Here is a 20365-nt window from a genome sequence, read left to right on the forward strand (position 1 = left end):
GAATAAAACGCTATCTACAATAAAGAGGTAAGTAAAATTATACGTACCCAGAACCCAGGTAGTTGACCTGGTCTGTATGTGAGATATACTCGCTACAGTGAGTCGGCGGTATGAAAAAGGACACTAGTTGGGTCCAGCGAGTTAACGCTTCTTGCCTTAAGACCTACCCTGCCACCGACACCGGCAGGAACAAAAGATCCCCGACAAGGAGCCAACGGTTTGGGTGCCCGTCAGGTATTGCAGCGCCGACCTGACGAGGGGCAGGCTCATATGTTGAAGCATGACACCTAGCTTGCTGGGTGTGTGAGAGCCCTAGTTATGATAAGGGAATCCCCCCTCCCTTGTCCCTGCAAACACGGAGTGGTCCCGTTGGACTCACTATGCTTTGCCCCATCTTGGTCCTCTACCAACCACACACAGAGGAACTTCGTACTCTCTTTGCTTACTAGTCATTTTGGGGCTTGTACGTGGACGTCGTGAAACCCGCCCCACAGTCCCTGCTTTTGTTGAATACATTTTTAAAGCGATATCCCTCAACAACAAAGGTAGCTGCTTATTCAGTATACCCAAGGTCATGCCGCCCACTGCTCCGAGCATAGGTGCCCGTGTTTCTAAAACTAAAATGCTGTAAAATATGTGTGTGACATGCAGCCTAACCTACAGTAAGTTGCACACTGAACTATCTATGTATTGTGCTTGGTGCAGCAATACAGATATAAATACATAAGGAAGTCAGCTACACATACTGAAAATCGTTCCCTTATAAGTTATATGCATCATGTGTTTGGGGTACGCAAGATTCCGAGCTAACAGTGTACTATTAATGCATATTTTGTTTAACATAACAGTCCCTTCCATACCTGGTCAGGGGTAGTAAAGGCTATATATATACACACACTTACAATTAAAAGCACACACTCACTTTACAGCTCAGTTGTAAACTCTTTTTACTGATGCTGAAAAGCAATAAATATTTGCCACAAACCTTGGAGTGATTTGATCAATAAATGCCAATTTCCCAATTCCCAGCTCCCAACCAACCTTAACAATTGCAGATTAACTCGTTGTAGTACATTTGAATTTCTTTCAGTGTTCCCATCCAACAGCACTCAACCTCTACACAGCACATTCAAAGCCCGGCAGCGAGAACATTACTGAAGTTGCAAACGTGTACAAGTGTTTGGAGTTGCAGCTCGCCACTGTTCTGCAGTAAAACCGGTTTGCTGAGCTCGAATCTGGATTTATTCTCAGGGTCTGAAGATATCATGGAGGTGATTTATCTCAGCCTTTCTTCATTTTGTGTTCCACACATTCCGCTCAGTATAGTGTCAGAAAAATGGGTTAATTTCAGATCCTTGTGTGCAAGCAGCTGTTAAGAGCGCACTCGTTCGTGCTCGGAGTTCACTAGCCTATGCTGAACAATCTGCATCTGTCCACGCCAGAGGTGCGTGAGTGTTTTCGGCATTACCCCCTGGCTGATAACTGAATCCATGTGAGTCTGTCATGACGAGGAAAAGTGGACGGCAGTCAGACATGTTTGAACTGGAAACAAACCAACAGTCTCTGTGCCCTTTCATGATTCAGAACTCTTGTTCCGCACACACTTTGTTCCCTTGTCCTTACCCTCTGCCCTCTTTTGTACTGTTTCCTCCCTGTGCTTTTCTCTGCGCTATTCGCTTCTCTTCGCCCTTTATGCTTCAGTTCTCTGTGCCCCTCTACACCCTTGGATTCTCCTGGCCTCTGTAACCTTCTATTCTCAGCGTCCTTGTACCTCTTCCTGCACCATGGGATGCTCTGGGTCTCTGGGCCGTTCAGTTCTCCTAGCCCTGGGCCCTTCACCTTCCTTCTTGGGACCCTTTGGGCCTCTCTCCCTGGGGCCTCCATTTCAGTCTCCCTCCTGCACTCTCTGTTTCTCTGTGCCCACGGCCCATTCATCTCACTCTCTCTTTCCTTGCATCCTCTGGTACGCTAGGCCCCTCCACCCTTGCCCTTGGGTTCTCTCACCCCCTCCCTCTGCATCTTGCAGTTCTCTTACTTGAGCCTTCGGATCTTCACTCCCTCTCTTTCTCTGTCGCCCCACTCCCTTTAGTACAGTGGGCCTATGCAGCTTTCACCTTTCCCCCTCTACAACTTTTGGTTCCATTTGCTCTCTTTAAAGTTTTCTAAACCCCTCTACCCTTCAGTTCCCCGACCCGTGCACCCTTCGGTTCTCTGGGCCCCTCCACCCATCGGTTCTACTCACCACTGGGCCCTTCAGTTCTCTTGGCCCCTGCACTCTTTGGTTCTCGGGGCCCTTGCGACTTTCGGTTCTCTCTCTCTCCCAGCACCATGAGCTTCTTTGGGACTCTGGAACTTTCAGTTCTCTTGTTGTCCTGCACCGATCGGTCCTGGGACCTGTTATGGCTGTCTGTCTATCTGTGCTCCCCTCGGCCCTGTCTCCCTTCTTGCACCCTATGGTTGTGTGGCCCTCCTGTACCCTACAGTTCACTATTTCCCTCCTATCAGCGGTGTCACTAGCGTTGGTGTCACCCAGTGCGGGTAACTCGTGGTGTCACCCCCTCACGACTTATCCCGAATCCATGAATCTATGATGGACCTCCTTTGAGTCCGCCAGTGCCAATCATTGCACTTCGCGGAGGAGAAAACGCCCATTGTTGAGCTGTGTTTTATCAGTGGCAGTTTTTAGATTCGTGCACAGCTGTCAGGCTCAATTCCTGTTAAATGCCCCCCTACTCCCTACGGAGACTCTGGTTCCTTAATTGCCCTAATGTAAGAACTGAAATTACCAGACCCACCTCCTGTTTTGTTGGAAAATAAATAAATAAGGGTGAACTATCACACACTGAGCATCGGTGTCAATGCTCCTGCTGCACCAGTGCAGCAGGTGACAGAGCTCGTGGGAGGGGACACTAAAATAAAGAATAAACATTAACAAAGGCAATACATAGATGTAAATGCTTATTTTGAATGAAATAGCACTCGTGTGTTGTCACCTGTGTTCTTTGTGATGTTTGTGTGTTGAGAGTGCCTAAGTAATGAAGGTGTTTCTACTTCACTCAGCAGCGAGATTAGGTGTGGTATATTGCACCTGTTAACTACTCGTTACGTTTAGGCGGCAGCAGTTGGCAGAGTAAGAGTAAATATATCCCCCATGGATAATAAGTAGGGCCTATTGCTCTCCAAGGTGTGATACTTTACTGTACTGTTGCATGTGATATTACACTACACACTTCAATTAAACAGGCACTAGTGAGCTATGTAATGTCACATGAATTATCCCAGACGAATAAAGAGGCTGGTTGTCTGAGCAGGATTGACATAAGCCTCGCACATGAGCTAGCATTCTGCCAATGGCGCAGCAGGTGCGGTGGCACCAGGGCCATTGGCCGGTGGCGCCCACTGCATCCTGAATAATGAAGGATATTCCCATCTATCTGCAGTGGTCTGGGGGCTCATTAGCATTCACACAATAGGGCCAAAGGCACCCTGCTATGCCACTTAACTATCAGGTGGTATGTAAATCCCCTGTAGCACCAGCTGTGTACACATGTATTCCTAGGGCGTTACAGCGTCTTACTAATTCAGTAATTGTTGTTGCACTTTCAGTTATCAGGATTTTGAGAGTCGACTTTAGGGCATGTCCCGTTGTATTCCCAATTCCTGTGCAAAAGGGGTTTCCTCCAGAAGCGAGAGTCGGACTACACGTTTTGTGGAGTTCCCAAACTCTTGAATTGTTTTACTTTTCACCACGCACATTTTGCAAGAATTTTCTTAAAAGTTTGCATTAGGAAAATTGGTTAGAAAAATAGAATGTGTGTGATAAACTTGTCGAAGTCCACTATACGCACACTTAACACAACTTTTATATCTTGTAACAACATCTAAATACAATCCCAAGAATGAGAAGGAAGGAATGGGTGGGGAAGTTGCTGTGCTGAATTGAAGTGTTTAAACTTTTAATCCGGGCATTTTTGTGTCTATTCCTAGCGCGCCTTCTCTTCCTCTTCTAGCCCTGGGCCTGTATATCACACAGACAGCTCATGCCCGAATCCCGCCGCAGAGCCGTACCTGAGCCTCACAGCGCCGGAGCCGCCACTGTGCGTGCAGCATCGGCCCGGCCCTGAGAGCCACAGCAGGTGCTTCTCCTTCAGACTCGGATGTGAGCCGCGCAGTCAGCATCGGATGCGGGCTGCGCAGAGCTACCTACACTTGACTTGAGCTCCGTAGCACTAGACTTGGACCATGGCGGTGACCGGGGACATCATTCTTTTTCTGCCTCCCTGTTTTTAGTTAATAATAAATAAATGGGGTCCTCTTTTTCTCTCCTTACATCCTTCAGTTCTCTGGGCCTCAGAGTCCTTCCGTTCCAGGGGTCCCGTCGCGGCTGGCAAGAGGGGGTGGGGGGGTTGGGGGGTGGGGCGGCGCAAGGGGGGAGCGACACAGTAATGTCAATAAAATTAAAAATAAACTTAACTTAATACCTCACTCCCACTGCGTCCTTTGGATCACGTGCCACCACTCCTGCTGCTCCTGGCTGGGCCTGCCTTAACCTAGGCAGCCTCCCTCCCCCTCTTCTAAGCCACACTCCTTGGATGTGGGGGCGTGGGGCCCCTCAATAAATTCATCCCCTGTCTGATCTGGGCTGCACGAGGTGGGCCCCAGTCCTGGGTTAGCAGTGGTATCTGTTACGCCAGAGCCCGGGCGTGCGCATGGGCACCAACTATTTCAATAATTAAGAGGCCGGCTGGCAGTGCGTGCGCACAGCACCATTCCATTAAAGAAGAGGCCATGGCATGCGCGCAACGAAGACGCTTGTTTGCTAGCTTTGCTGAGTGAGGGGGCCCCGCGGGCCCCTGAAGCCCAGGGCCCCCCGCACTGCGGGGGCTGCGTGGGCCTGTGTAACACCCCTGGGAGAAAGGTGTCAGAACACCGGGACATACGTCAAAAAACTGGGCCTGTACGGTCAAATACAGGAGCGCCTATTGCGTTGATTTCCGATTTTATTGATTTAAAGAATTGCTTTGTCCTTCACGTATAATTTTCTTTTCCCCTGGATTTTCGGGTGTTTGCTGTCAGTAAAGCAATTGAAGCCAAGTGAAGTGGGTTCTGCACTCAGGGGAGCCGGGGGTCAGGCATGCCTGGCATGAACAACAACCCTCTCAGACAACTGCCCCTTTCAAAAGCACTTGTCTGAGAGGTAACTGACATTGCCTGCCCCAGATGAGCACGTCAGTCATCTACCAACCCAGGGTTAGTCCTTTAGTCTCCTGGAAGCACCCCCGTATTTAAGCGGTTCAGTGTCACAGCCCTTACATGCCAGATACTGGTCTTCAGGGCGCTATTCTTGCTGTCATGGCCATTGATTGCACATACTCTTTCGGGCATGCATTTAGTCTGAAAACAGCACCGGGAGCCAGGGATTGCGTGTTTCCGCAAGTGCCTGGGACCAGCCTTGCGTCTGCACGAACGACGACTTCTTCTATTGTACAGCGCTCTGACACCTTCGGGTAAAGTCTGCGCTGCATAAAAATGCATTAAATAAAAATTAAATAAAATGAACCTGAACCTGCGTGTCTGTAACATACACTAGTAAACTAAGTGCCACCACCCCCACCTACCAAGTGGGGGTGTGCACTCTGCACTGCACACAAAGGCCCACAGAGGCTTAAACTCAGGAGTTTAAGTGGGCCGGGTCTCAAGGGGTCTGAGCACCGGCAGCTTTTTTCAGGGGACCTCGAAACGGGTCTCTATCGGGCTCTGTTTTGAGCCCTGGTACAGGCGGTCCGTTTTTTCCGGACTGCAGTGACAGCAGTTTGCTGTCACTGCAGTCTGGAAAAAAGTGCAGGGCGCAAAACAGCCTGATAAAGACCCTTTTGGAGACAGTAAGCACGTGGTTATGCACTTCCCACACTGCTCACTTCTCACTACTCACTAGTGGAGAAGTGACGGCATGACATCATGTCAGGTGAGCGTTGTGGGGGAAGGGAAATCCTTTAACCACTTCGATGCTGATGACGAGCTGAGCTCGTCATGTAACGCGGTTTTTAGAAAACAGCCGCACAGCGCAAAAATAACCGCAGCAGCGATGCGGTTAAAGAGTCATTTTCTTTCTGGATTTCCCTTCTCTTTCTGAAACGCAAGAGCAGCAACATTGTGGTAGGGTCAACAATGCTTTAATTGGAAACTTTTTCAAAATTATATGTAACAAGCCATAGTTACAGCTTATTTATCCTATGCAACTAATAACCATTGACAAAGCCAATAGTCCTGACTTATTGTAGGTATGATGTTACTTGTTGTATCACATATCTGGATGCAATGACAGGAACCGCAAAATACAAGTCGGGTATCACATTATGCTAAGCACAGATTTTTAGAGTAAGTGTTTTAAAGCCACGCCCCTAAGTACACTGATCACGCCCCTTTGAGAGACCCCCCAGTTTTTTCATCCTACTTAAAGCCCTGCTTAAACTGTCTGCTGCCGGAGTCCCAGTGCCACAAACGAAACAAAAAGCCCAGTAGCCAACCAAAAACAACGTACGCCACCAGGGCAAGGCCTCGCCGCCTCGGGCTCTATGGATCGAATCAAAGTCACCCCCTACCGGCAGTGGCCCATCCCCCAGGTGTCGCGCAGTCAGTAGAGTACTACTAAAGTTAAGTGTAACACACAAGTACATAATTAACGCAGGCTGCAGCGACAAAATTAAAAACACAACAGCCCCTATAAATATAATTAGGAGGTTGTTGTGGGTGGTGGCGGGATCCCTTTCACTTACCAGTGTGTTGTAGTTACCGTGACCTGCCCTGACCTCGACGTTCACTTCTCAAGGCTCCTCGTCAGGCTCCTCGTCTCGACTCAATACCAGGAGGACTGCAGTCAGGGCTCGAGTCAGGGTACCACGCGGGTGGACGGCGTCTCACCACTTATTTTACTGTGTTTTTACCGGGTGGACGCCGTCCCCCCTGCCCAAAAGATGGAACGGGTGCCTGAGTCTGCACCTGCTCGTGAATGAGAGCCTTCTAAATGCACCCAAGCCTCAGACTAATCTCCCCTTCCACCTCACGCCCTCCCCTTGCCAGCATTTCTCAGAGCACAAACGAGGCACCAAGGCTTCAAGGAGCTGCGCCGTCAACACGCCGAGCATGTCACTTCCAGGGACACCGACAGATGCCCGTAGTGCCGTCTGTAATAACCGTGTAATCTGAGGAATGGGTCTTGTGTATAGTGTGTTCTTGTGTTTTGAGTGACTGCCACTTACTGCAGTATTATACTTCTACATGTATCTTGTGTGTATTCACGCATTTCAGACGGAGAAAGTAAATTTCGTGGCGTCACTTCCTGTTGTGACGTCACTTCCGGTGACACCACCTAACTTGGTGCGTACCCCCACTTCTTTTTTTAGGACTTGTGCCCTGACTGCAGTACACAGCATGGCAATAGCAATGATAGCACGCACAAGCCAGCCACGACGAAGCAAGCCAAAAGTAAAACTGGGAAATACTGGAATTTGGTGGTCTTTGGACTCCTCCCCCAGACCCCAGCAAATCAATCACATGCAAAACAACAAACTGTTGCTAGGTCTGGTGGAAGAGGCAATGGCCACTGCCACACCCCCACAAAATCAAAGCCGCCCGGACTGTCCCGCCCTCAGCCATTGAAACTAATGGAGGGCCTCCAACTCCTCCCTGGGCCAAAGGAATAACGCCCAAATATAAATGCTATTCTGGCAGTGAGACACAGGCTGCACGCTCCAGTGTGTCGTCACTGCCCTGCTTTATGGCTCCAGGTCGAAGAAATCTTCGCCCAGCCAAAAGCATGTGCAGAACAAAGGCAATCCTCCACCACCCCCTTAAAAAAAGAACATTCGAACATGTTTGTTTATCGAGCACAAGCAGCCAGCAAAATGCATTGCTAACTGCTCAGTGTTCCATCATGCATTTTGTTAGTCCCCCACAGTCCCCCACAGGGTGGGAGGGCAACGCCCACCTTGCCCGTGTACACCAGCCGCCCCTGGGTTTGACATGGTAGGGTTGTAACTTACGCCATTAAGGCAAGTTATATGCAGAGTTACTTTGCATGGATTTCTGTTGCTGGATCTAAGATCCAATACGGCTGTGTGTTTCATGGCATTGCAGGGTTTGAGACACATCGATGGCCGATCCAAGTCAAGTTAAGTCAAGTTAAAATTTGTATTGCGCTCTCCTGACCCAGAGGGTCTCAAGGCGCTTGAGGAGGGGGTGTTCGCTACTTATCAAACAGCCAAGTTTTGAGTTGTTTTCTGAAGGAGAGTTGTTTCTGTGTGAGGCGGAGGTGGGTGGGGAGAGAATTCCAGGTTTTGGCCGCTAAGTAGGAGAAAGATCCTTCCTCCCATGGTAGTTCTTCAGAAGCGTGGAATCGCGGCGAGTGCTTGATTGGAAGATCGGAGTTGGTGGGTGGGGGTGTAGAAGGTCAGGCGCGAGTTGAGGTATTTAGGTCCTAGGTCGTAGATAGCCTTGTGTGCGTGGCTGAGGAGACGGAACGTTATTCTCTTGTTTACGGGGAGCCAGTGGAGGTCTCTCAGGTGACCGGATATGTGCTTGTGGCGGGGTATGTTTAGGATGAGTCGGGCAGAGGCGTTCTGAATGCGTTGGAATTCTTTACTGTAATTTGGCTGTGGTTCCGGCGTAGAGGGTGTTTCCGTAGTCCAGTCGGCTTGTGACAAGTGCTTGGGTGACTGTCTTTCTTGTTTCGGTGGGGATCCAAAGGAAGATGTTTTTGAGCATACGTAATATGTTAAAGCATGATGATGAGACGGCATTGACTTGTCTGGTCATCGAGAGGGAGGAGTCTAGAATGAATCCCAGGTCGCGAGCATGGTCCGTTGCTTTGGGTGCGCTGCCCAGTGTCGGTGGCCACCATGAGTTGTCCCATGCGGAGGGGGATGATCCTAGGATGAGTACTTCCGTCTTGTCAGAATTCAGTTTCAATCGGTTGTTCTTCATCCATTTGGCTACGTCTTTAATCCCTTCGTGTAGGTTGGTTTTGGCGACGTTTGGGTCTTTGGTGAGGGAGAGGATCAGCTGTGTGTCGTCAGCGTAGGAGATGATGTTGAGGTTGTGTTGGCGTGCGATGGATGTGAGGGGGCTCATGTAGACGTTGGAGAGGGTGGGGCTGAGCGATGATCCTTGTGGTACGCCGCAGATGACTTCGGTGGCCTCTGACCTGAAAGGGGGAGGCGGACTCTTTGGGTTCTTCCGGCGAGGAAAGAGATGATCCAATCCAATGCTTTTCCTTGTATCGCGGCGTTACTGAGGCGTTGTACTAGGGTGCTATGACAGACCGTGTCAAACGTTGCAGAGAGGTCCAGGAGGATGAGGGCAGCTGTTTCCCCGTTGTCGAGTAGTGTTCTGATGTCGTCTGTGGCTGCGAAGAGGGCGGTCTCGGTGCTGTGTTTGGCTCGGAAGCCAGACTGAGAGGGGTCGAGGGAGCCGTTGGACTCGAGGAAGGCGGCGAGCTGACTGTTGACGGTCTTCTCTATGAATTTGGCAGGGAAAGAGAGGAGCGAGATGGTGCGGTAGTTCTTAAGTTCAGTGGGGTCTGCTGTAGGTTTCTTTAGTAGGGCACTGAGTTCGGCATGTTTCCAGCTTTCCTGGAAGGTGGCGGTGTTGAGGGAGCAGTTGATGATATCCCCGAGATGGGGTGCTATGATGGAGTCAGCCTTGTTGAAGATGTGTTATGTTATGTTAAAATGGGACTTTTATAGCGCAACGGCTACTCCAAAGGAGTGTCCCGGCGCTTTGAGCTCCAGACCAGAGAAAAGAGCTAGAAAACATAACAATAACAAAGCAGGGGCCTAGAAGAGGGGACAGATTATCCAGCGAACAACCAGGTTTTCAAGTCTTTCCTGAAGACAAGCAGGTTTGCGGTGTTTCGCAGGGACACCGGTAGAGAATTCCATAGCTGAGGAGCAAGGAAACTAAAGGACCGGCCGCCTAGCCGAGCCCTTTTGATGCGTGGCACCCGAGCCAAAGCCAAGGCTTCTGACCTGAGGGATCGTGCAGGTCGATAGAAGTCCAGCCTCCTCTGAAGATACTTGGCACCATTGCCATGCAAGGCCTTATGGGCAAGAGTCATGGCCTTGAACAGTATCCTCTTCCGCACCGGAAGCCAGTGAAGGGATACAAGGAGATTAGAGGCACTAGTGCGGCGGTGAAGGCCAAAAATAGCGCGCGCAGCAGCGTTCTGGGTGACCTGCAGACGCTGGAAGAGATATTCAGGCAAGCCCAGATATAGGACATTGGCATAGTCCAATCTGGACCCTATGAGGGCCTGAACAGTGATCCTCCGATGTTGCTCCGAGAGAAGGGGAAAGAACTTGCGCAGCATTCTAAGAATCCCAAAACATGTTCCCGTAAGAGTGGAAACCTGGGATTTGAGCGAGAGCTCGTTGTCAATTTTAACTCCCAGGTTCTTCGCCCACTTACAAGACTGAGTGGGAGGGAACATGTCAGCAGGCCACCATCCCTGCCAATCTGGTTCTGATGGGCATCCGAAGAATAGTATTTCAGATTTGTCCGAGTTGCACTTAAGGCTGTTGTGTGAAAACCAGCTAAAAACAGCCCCAAGGCACTCACGGATCCTTTCTCCATCGAACTCTTCGCTCTTATGACAGGTGAAAAGGAGCTGGGTGTCGTCAGCATAAGAGACGATCCGGGCCCCATAGGACTCCGCCAATGTCGCCAGAGGGGTCATAAGGATGTTAAATAGAGTGGGGCTCAAAATAGAGCCCTGAGGCACTCCGACTCCCAACGGCGGCATCTCGGCGGATCCGGGTGGGACCCAGACCGTCTGGCGGCGGTTTGCCAGAAAGGAACAAAACCAATTGAGCACCGTCCCCCCTAGCCCAATGTCACGAAGCCTAGTGAGGAGATCCTCATGGGGGACGGTGTCAAACGCCGCCGACAGGTCTAGCATGACTAACATCACCCTGCCTCCCGTGTCCAGCACCTCTTTAACGATCTCCGAGACTTCCAATAGCGCCGTCTCGGTGCTTAAGTTGGAGCGAAAGCCCGATTGGGATTCATGAAGTAAATCATTAGACTCCAGGAAGTTGGAAAGCACGCTGTGCACGTGTTTCTCCAGGATCTTAGCCAGTGCTGGAAGGAGCGAGATTGGCCTATAATTAGAAGGTGCCTCTGGGTCAAGATAGGGCTTCTTAATCAGGGGGATGACCGCGGCTTGCTTCCAGGCCTGGGGCAGAAAGCCCTGGCTCAGGGATAAATTGAGGATAGGATTGGCTATGGGGTTGATGGCGTCTGCCATTTTTGCTAGAAATTTTGCGGGGCACGGATCTAACGGTGAGCCCGATTTAAGGTTCCTCATCAAGGCTAAAGATGTGACAACCGAAAGGGGAGGAAAGTCAAGCAGAGCTGGGCCTGAGGGAGACAGAGAAGCTGTCTCAATCGGCACCACAGACACATCATCTGGGGCTCTCAACGGGAAAGAAACCTGGATTTGCCTAATTTTGGTGGTAAAGAAGTTGGCAATAGTGTTAGCCCAGGTCTCCACTGGAGCACCCTGAGTAAAGATGGACCGGGGGCTAGTGAATTCACGCACAATTGAAAAAATCTCCTTACAGGAGTTAGCTGCGTCGTCAATCCTTTTGGCGAAATAACATTTCTTGCTCTGAAGGACTAGATCATGGTATGACTTCATCATGATTCTATAACGTTGTTTAGCCTCAGGCTCATACTGGGCTCTCCAAGCCCGCTCAGCAACTTTACATTGCCTACGGGCGTGGGCTAGTTCCTCCGTAAACCAGGGGGCAGAGACCCGTCGAGCAGCGGACCTGGGAGGCTGTAAAGGAGCGAGCTCATTTAGTCTGGCAAGAAGCCAGGATTGCAGGCTCTCCAGATCTTTCTCCAGGTCACCAGTACAAGACACAGGGTGATCAACCAGAGCATGCGTGAGCATATCAGGGGTCACCCGATGAAGTGCCCTATAACTGCTGCCCTGCTGTCTCGTGGCGCTGGCCGGAGAAGCCATAGTAGATGGTATTTCAAAATGGGCAAGAAAATGATCAGACCAAACGACTGGCAGGGTGGGGGCTTGGGTCGGTTGGTGATCCGGAGTGTATGGAGTTCATCAAGCGGATGGTGTCTTCGGTGCTGATCGGGTTCCAGGTGCAAAGGGTGGTGGTGGGGGGCTTCAGTTCGGTAGTAAGGGGGGTGGACTGGTCGCCGAAGATGTTATGTATGTCAGCGATTTTGCTGTGGAAGAATGATGCTTGTGAGTCGCAGAGGTCTTGAGAGGGAGTGATGTCGCTGGAGACGGCGCTGGGATTGGTAAACTATTTGACGATGCTGAAGAGTTCCTTGCTGTTGTGGGCGTTGTTGTGGATTCGATCCTGGAATGCTGATTTCTTGGAGGATCGGATCAGCTGGTGGTCTTTGCGGGTGGCGTCCTTGAGGGCGGTCATGTTGTCTGTGGTTGGGTTTTTTCGCCACGTTTTCTCGAGGGTGCGGCAGTTCTTTTTGGAGTTCTTGAGGTCGTCATTGAACAAGGAGGCTTTTTTGCTACCTTTGTTGTTGTGATGGTTTTTCAGGGGTGCTAATTCGTCAGCGCAGTGGGTGATCCATTGTGCGAGATTGACGGCTGCTTGATTTGGGTCCGATGATTTGGCGGGAGGGTTTTGGTTTAGCGATGTGGTGAGTTGGTCGGTGGTAATTATGTTCCAGTTTCTGCGGGGGACTTGTTGTGGGTGGTGGTGGGTCGTGGTCTTTCTAAAGTTGAAGTGGACGCAGCTGTGGTCTGTCCAGTGGAGTCCTGTGGCGTGGTTGAAGGAAACATGCTTGCTGGAGGAGACGATTGGGTCCAGCGTGTGTCCAGCGTGGTTGTGGGGGTGTTTACCAGTTGTTTGAGTCCGAGATTAGCGAGGTTGTCCAGAAGGGTGGTGGTGTTGCTGTCGTTGTTCTTCTACAGGTGGAAGTTGAGGTCCCCTAGGAGAATGTAGTCCTCGGAGGGGAGGGCGTGTGGGCTGATAAAGTCGGTGATGTCTTCGCTGAATTGTGTGCGTGGTCCTGGTGGTCTGTAGATGAGGGTGCCTCTAAGTGTGGTCTTGGGGTCGGTGTGTATCTGGAAGTGAAGGTGTTCGGCAGCTGTGAGGGTGTCGCCGGAGCTGGTCGTAATGCGGATGGAGTTCTTTTGAACGATGGCGATACCTCCTCCTGTTTGGTTGATGCGGTCCTTTCGGATGATCTTGTATCCGTCAGGGATGGCTACGGAGATGTTGGGCGCTGATGAGGCGTTCATCCAGGTTTCTGTAAGAAAGGCAACGTCCGGTGATGTGGTGTTGAGTAGGTTCCATAGTTCAATGGCGTGTTTGGGGACCGGGCGCGTGTTGAGCAGGATCCACTTTAGGTGGTTGTTGTTTGGGCTCTGTTTGGCGGTAGTGGTTGCAGTGTGGGTCCTGATGCAGCAGAACTTGCAGGATTGGCAGGTGAAGGGTCCATGGGTGCGTCCTGGGGCGGCTCGGTGGCAGTCGGGTAGTCGGCCGGTGTTAAGTGCAGAGAGGGTTGCGACATCGTACATTAGGCGGGTGGAGTGGTTTTTGCGTGGGCCAGGGGGTCTTCCGCTAGGCGCGGTCAAGGCGCGGATGGACGTAGACGGGCTTACCTTTGGCGCGCCTTCGGCGCGCTTAGGGCGCGCCCGCTGCGCGTAAATGCATCTGTCATAAGTAGATAGTGGCGAGGGCGTAGCGTGGGAGGAGCAGCTGGGAGGCGGGAGCGGGGTGGCGACTGGGGAGGAGATTGTACGGCGATGCTGTATATAATAAGACAGGTGCTAATTTCGAGCTACATGCAATGGCAGCGGGGCCAGAGCCTTCAATGACTCCAGGATACTGACACAGTCTAAAGAGATATTTTTTGTTCACAAACCCAGGTCTTCCTCCAGGCGGATAGCAGCACTCTCTGACCCGCTTGATTACACCACTACCCCATGGCAGCCATGAAGCTGTGGGGGACCAGCCGACCTCCACCTCATCGTAATGGATTGCTTAGTCTTTCTTTCTCTGGGATGGGGTGCTGGGCACTATTGGGATGGGGGATAGGGGGTTGAGACTAATGTCATGGAATGTCAATGGTCTAGGGGACAGAATTAAAAGAGGGGTGGTTCTCCAACTACTCAAGAGAATGTCACCAGATGTGGTCCTGCTACAAGAGACACACCTTATAGAAAATTCCTGCTCATCCATGAGCAGACGAGGTTATCGTCTTGTCGCTCATTCGGGCTTCACCTCCGGGTCTCGGGGTGGGGGTAATGATCAGAGCCTCCCTCCCCTTGGAAATTGACGAGGTGATTTATGATGACAGGGGACGTTATGCAGTAATAGTGGGCAGATGGGAGGTAAAGACCATACTTCTAATGTCTGTTTATGTCCCACCTGGTCTGCAATAGTCCACATTTGAAGATATCGGTAAAGCATTTCTGAATCTCCCGGAAGGATTCCTGATAGTGGGTGGTGACTTTATTTCGGTTGTTTGTGGGAGGGAAGATCGTTATCCACCTAGGGACCTGCTGGGATCAAAGGCTTGGCTGAGTAGGCTTATGGACACTTTGGGATTAGTAGATTGTCGGCGCTTGCTACACCCTGGGCAGACACAATACACCTTCCACTCCGGGGCACATGGCAGCCTCTCTAGGCTTGATTATGTACTGATGCCAGTGGCGCAGGCCATGATGGTTAAGGAGGTTAGACATCTGCCTCGTGGCATTTCAGATCACTACCCGCTACTCATGGTGTTGGATACTGGTGTTGGAGCAGAAGGGAGGTTAGCTCCCATAAACACATGGTACCTCCGCAACCCTAGGACCCGTGCAGCATTGGTTAAGTCTATAGAGCACTATTTACTTGAAAACTTGGGGTCAGTGTCTTCTGCTGTTTCACTTTGGGAGGCTTTCAAAACAGTTATCCGTGGGCAGGCTTTGTCGTTGATTTCCTGTGCCAAGAGGAGTAAACATGAAGAAGTAATCCGACTTGAATCCGAAATAGACGAGTTGGAAAAGATTTGGAACATGATGTTACTCAGGAGAAATTTCATGCTCTTAGTCTCAAACAGAGTGATTATAAAGCACTGGTCACTGACGCTGCCAGATCCATGAGTAGAGAGCAGCAGGGGCGTTTGTATGATGTTGGGGATAAGGCAGGTAAATTGATTGCATGGCTGGACAAGAAGGAGAGAGCGAGTCGGGTGGTTCCGGTGATTGAAAGTCAGAGTGGTATGAGAGTTACTGACCCAGTGAAAATAGTGGAACGCTTCGCAGAATATTTTCAGGGGGTTTATTCTCCCGTATCGGACAGACCCGAAGAGGACTCGCATTTGCCGCTCATTTGCTTAAACTCTACTTGCCAACAAGGAGGATACCTGAACGCTGAACTCGGAGGGCGCTTTGCAACACCTAATCTGCACAGGAAAGGTCGCGCCGCTGGTGGGAGCTTCTCCAAAATCGGCGGACAGCCTGCAAGCTCCCAGCGTGCACTAGACCTTGAGGCTACCTGTTGGCTCCACCGGGGGACTGCGAGGACCAGCAGCCTCTACACCTAACAGCTGGTGCCTCTTCCCCCGGCGGCCACGCCCCCTAACTAGCTCACCAAAAATTGAACAGACCCAAACGCACCGCGGGACGCGCGCGGGGCGAAACGCGGGCGAAGCCCGGGCCAAGGGCGGGCCCGTTTAAGCCCGTTCAAGACCGGGCAGGACTGGACTGGGCCACCCTATTTTCAGTTTGCTTTTATATTTTGCCACTGACAAAACATCTATTTAGGTCCCGCCAGTTTTTGCTATTTGGCCTTAGAAGTTCCATTGTACCTTACTACTGTTACGATCCTTATGGTACAATGTGTCCGAGAACCACCAGGAATACTGTTAAAAAGCAGGCTCAATCTGCAGCTGAGGTCATTGGGCCAATAGACCAATTTATAAAGAAAGCTAACGATGCCATTGAGCAGGGTATCATTCTATTGGACCGGAGGATCTCACAGGACCTGATGATTGACAGACGCTCTTCAATGGGCTTACTGGCCACTGCAAAAACCCCACTTCGTCCTGTTGATCTGCCCCCTCCAGTGACAGCACATGCAGAAATGCACACCGTCCCTCGCACAGTGGACCTATCCGCATCCCTAGATCTTTCCGAATCCCATTTCTCTCTTGAAAAATCTCCAGTTATTTTTGTTATTATTATTATTATTATTATTATTAAATTACACTTGTATAGCGCTATCTACCCGGAGGCCTCGTAGCGCTCATGACTTACTCTTTATTAACGCATACGCAGGGCAGATCAGTAAGCTTTTGCATACAGGTGTGTTTTAAGAATTTTCCTAAAAGCAAGATGGTTAGTGATTTCCCGAAGAGCTGGGGGGAGGGCGTTCCAGAGCCTGGCCGCGTTATGTGAAAAAGAGCGACCACCCCATCGAGCCTTCTTGACTCTGACGGAGGTGGCCAGCTGAAGGGAGCCAGAACGGAGAGAACGCCCAGGCACGTAGGGGGTGGCCACAGACTGCAAGATTGCGGGACCAGTATGATGAAAGGCCTTGTGTAAAATACACATAGATTTAAATTGCACTCTAGCCGCAATAGGGAGCCAATGCAGTTCTCTTAAGGCGTCCCTGGCTGACTGTCGGCGAGGCAGATTGTAAAGGAGGCGGGCCGCACTGTTTTGGGTGACTTGGAGCTTTTGGATGACAAAGGAGGGGGCTCCCAAAAAAAGAGAGTTCCCATAATCCAGGCGCGACAATATAAGGGCCTGGACAAGAATCCTCCTGGCCTGAAAAGGAAGCAGGGGGAGCACCTTCCGCAGCATCCTCATCAACCCAAAACAGGTGGCTGCGATCTTAGTGGCTTGAACTGAAAAATTCAAGGCTGGGTCAAGCCAGATCCCTAGGCTCTTTATCTGGGGCTTGGGAGTTGGGGGCTCGCCCAGACATGTTGGCCAGATGGATGTGAAAACAGAGGGGGAAGAATTCCCCAACAGAATGACATCTGTTTTCTCTCCATTAAGTTTTAAACAGGAGGAGTGCATCCAGCTGGCGACCGCCTCTAGACAGGGACCTAAGGTGTGGGACGAACCCTCCGGGTGGTCTAAAGAGACCACCAGTTGGGTATCGTCCGCGTAGGTGACAATACGCACACCGAAGGGTTGGACTATCCTGTCTAGTGGCTCCATATAAACATTAAACAGGGTGGGGCTCAGGGAGGAGCCCTGAGGAACCCCACACCTGAGAGAATGTTTAGATGACACTGCCTCTCCCTCAAAGACCTGGAAGAACCGGTCAGTCAAGAAAGACGTCAGCCATTCCAGGGCCGCGCCCGACACGCCCATGTCCGCTAGTCGCTGCAACAGCGTGACATGGTTCACCGTGTCGAACGCGGCACTCAGATCCAATAAAATGATGGCGACCTTCCCACCCCGGTCCAGCACAGCTCTCGCTTCTTCCGTAACCGCTAGGAGCGCAGTTTCCGTCCCGTGTCGCGGACGGAACCCTGTCTGGGAGGCACGCAGGAGATTGTTTGATTCCAGATAGTTGGTTAGGATGTTGTTTACGTGCCTTTCAAGCAATTTGCTCAACCATGGGAGCAAAGAGATGGGACGGTAATTTGCTAAATTACTTTGGTCGAGATTAGGCTTTTTTAGCAACGCTCTAACCATTGCGCACTTCCATGGCGGGGGAACGGAGTTGGAGGAGATGGAGGTGTTAAGGACATCCAGTATAATAGGGCGGATCGTATCCATCGCCAGTTTGAGAGGATACCCAACCAGATAATCCCCCCTCCTACCCAATAGCCAGGGGTATACGAGAAGGAGCAATTCCCAAAAAATTGAAGAAGAAGGCAACGACTAAGTCCCACCACTCCACCATTCCTTCAACTACAACTATCCTTGCAACTCCTTCTGTCTCTGATCCTCCCCCGCAAATCTTTAACCCTTCAACCCCCCACCATTCTCCTTCACTGTCAAGTGCACAAGCAGTGGATCCTATCTCTGTTAACCCGAATATCAGCTGTACTAGCTCCAGTAGCTATGACAGTGGAGGAGACATGGAAAATGGTAACCTTACAACTAACACATGTAGCAACGATAGCTTACTGCTTACCAGAATTGGAGATTTATTTAAATCCCACTTGGAACCAATTGAAAAGGCTCTACACTTGGTTCAGTCCCAACTAACTCAACTGTCTCTAGGACTAAACCAAAGTAAGGGAAACAAGAAGGATTCCAACTTGGCGCAAGGTAGGCCCACTACTTTAAACGTAAAAACATCAAAGCCTGTAACCTCTGCGCAGAATCCCAACACCAACAAACAAAAAGCCCCAGAGAAGCCTACTCAAAAACATTTTTTAACACCTACAAACAAGCCGCAACCACCTCCCAAATCCACTAATCCCTTACCGTCACATTCTGCAACCAATCCCAACCCAACATCATCTACCCATTTAAATCCTCTTTCTTCCCTTTATACCACCGCAGTCCCCACTCCTGCCCCCACCCATCCCAAAAACTCTACTGGATTCAATACCATTCCGAAAAACCGTAAGAGAAGGACTCCCCCTATTCATCTCCCACCGAGGCTTCTCCATATGTAGTAATAATGACTGGTGTTCCGGAACTCTCCCCAAACTAAGACGAACCGGTATGGTCTTTAAAAAACAAAGTAATATAATGGTTGTCCAGCAACAGACCTCTTCCAATCTTTATGGACAACAGAGTTACTACAGTGCGCAGAGTGCCTTGGCTAGGCAACGAACCGAAAAACATCCAGGGCGACTGCGTTATAGTAAACTTTGCAGATCCCAATACAGTTGAGCATATCTGCTCCTGGGGTGATCATACCTCTACTGAAGGGATAGCCACTCACAATCTGTCGTACTTCTATCCCCCGACTACACGACGTAACGCTGGTCCTCTGTGGTCCTGGATGAGGGTAGGGAACTGGGGTGGGATTAGAGATCGAGACCAGTGGTCTGGGTACGGTTTTAGCAATCCACCACCAGGCCACTTTAACAACTTTAAAAACTGGAGAGGCCCACCATTATCCAATAGATATGACTGTTTGGATATGGTGGACTGACCACCAACTCTACCCATCTCAGACAGTGGCCCCAACAATGTTCCGCCCAACCCCAAACACTCCTGTAAGAGCACTCGGACGGTCGGCTCTATTTTGCCACCCCTGTCTGGTACCCAGCCCGAGTCTTGTCCTCCCCAGCAACCCTTGACCCAACAGCCGTCAACTTCTACTCACCAGGATTTGTGTCACACTTTGTCAGCTACCCCAGTTGACTCACCTCTGAGCCAACAACCTATTATTCTTCAAGTCAGTGATCCAAAACCTACCCTCTCCCTTTCCGTCCCAACCACTCAGTCCTTGTCCCAACCCCCACACTCCTCTGCTGAACCTCAGTTTTCAAACCCTATTTTTTCATCAACCCAGGATCTTCCAGTCATATACTGGAACGTAGCTGGCCTTAGATCCAAAATCCATCTCCAGTCCTGGCTAGAAGTGACCAATAAATATAAGCTAATCTGCCTTCAAGAAACCTGGGCAATTGATCCTATTCACATCCAGGGCTACAAAACATTCCATCTTCCGGCCATACCGTCCACTCATGGAAGACCCAAGGGTGGCTTAGCCATTTACATTTCCAACTTAATTCCTTTTACGACCACGGAAGTCCCGTTAGTCTTTCCAATCTTTCAAATTCTCAAATTAGTTCCAGACAATAGTTCTTGTTATTATTTCATCAATATGTACAATAATTCCACGCCTGGTGACTGTGTAAAATCTTTGTTGGAAATCACTTTATATTTACAAGATCAGAAAGCCAAGAACCAACAGCTACAATGCCATGTTGTGTGGGGTGGGGATTTCAATGTTTATTTGTGTAACAACTATAACAAAGGTATTTGTGGGCTCCAAGACGAGCACGACGCCCCCCTGGCCCACTTCGCCCACAGTAGTGTTGGTGACGCTTTAAATAACTGTATTTTTGCTCTAGTACTTGAATTCGCGAACATTTTAGTGAGTCCTGCTGTTGAGTTCAAGATGACTTTTCACGGTAGAGGATTTAGCACAATTATTGATTTTATCTTATGTTCCCAATCTTTAAACAACCGATTGAAACACTTTACAACTGGTACCGATCCCTCAAGCGATCACTACTCAAACAGCACCACTATAGTATTAAATACCCCATCCTCAGCCTGTCCAAAAACAAGCCTCTTAACGCAGCATTCCCTGTAGATGAGTAAAATTAATGGCTATACTCTCAAATGGTCGATGATCAATCCCTCAGAGGCCACTAGCAAGATCATCCAAAGAAC

The 20365-nt window shown here is 50.2% G+C and overlaps 1 protein-coding gene across 1 annotated transcript in view; it reads right to left on the reverse strand.

The window, feature by feature from the left end:
• The window catches only part of LOC147660758 (uncharacterized), an 80048-nt gene that overhangs the window by 41363 nt on the left and 18320 nt on the right, over positions 1–20365 (reverse strand). The window contains exon 2 of the mRNA XM_086951480.1: positions 14892–14979. Within this exon, the coding sequence (XP_086807606.1) occupies positions 14892–14979 (88 nt within the window). The remainder of the gene's footprint in view (positions 1–14891; positions 14980–20365) is intronic.

Source organism: Lissotriton vulgaris, unplaced genomic scaffold (assembly GCF_964263255.1).
Source record: "Lissotriton vulgaris unplaced genomic scaffold, aLisVul1.2 SCAFFOLD_6235, whole genome shotgun sequence".
Classification (NCBI taxonomy): Eukaryota; Metazoa; Chordata; class Amphibia; order Caudata; family Salamandridae; genus Lissotriton; species Lissotriton vulgaris.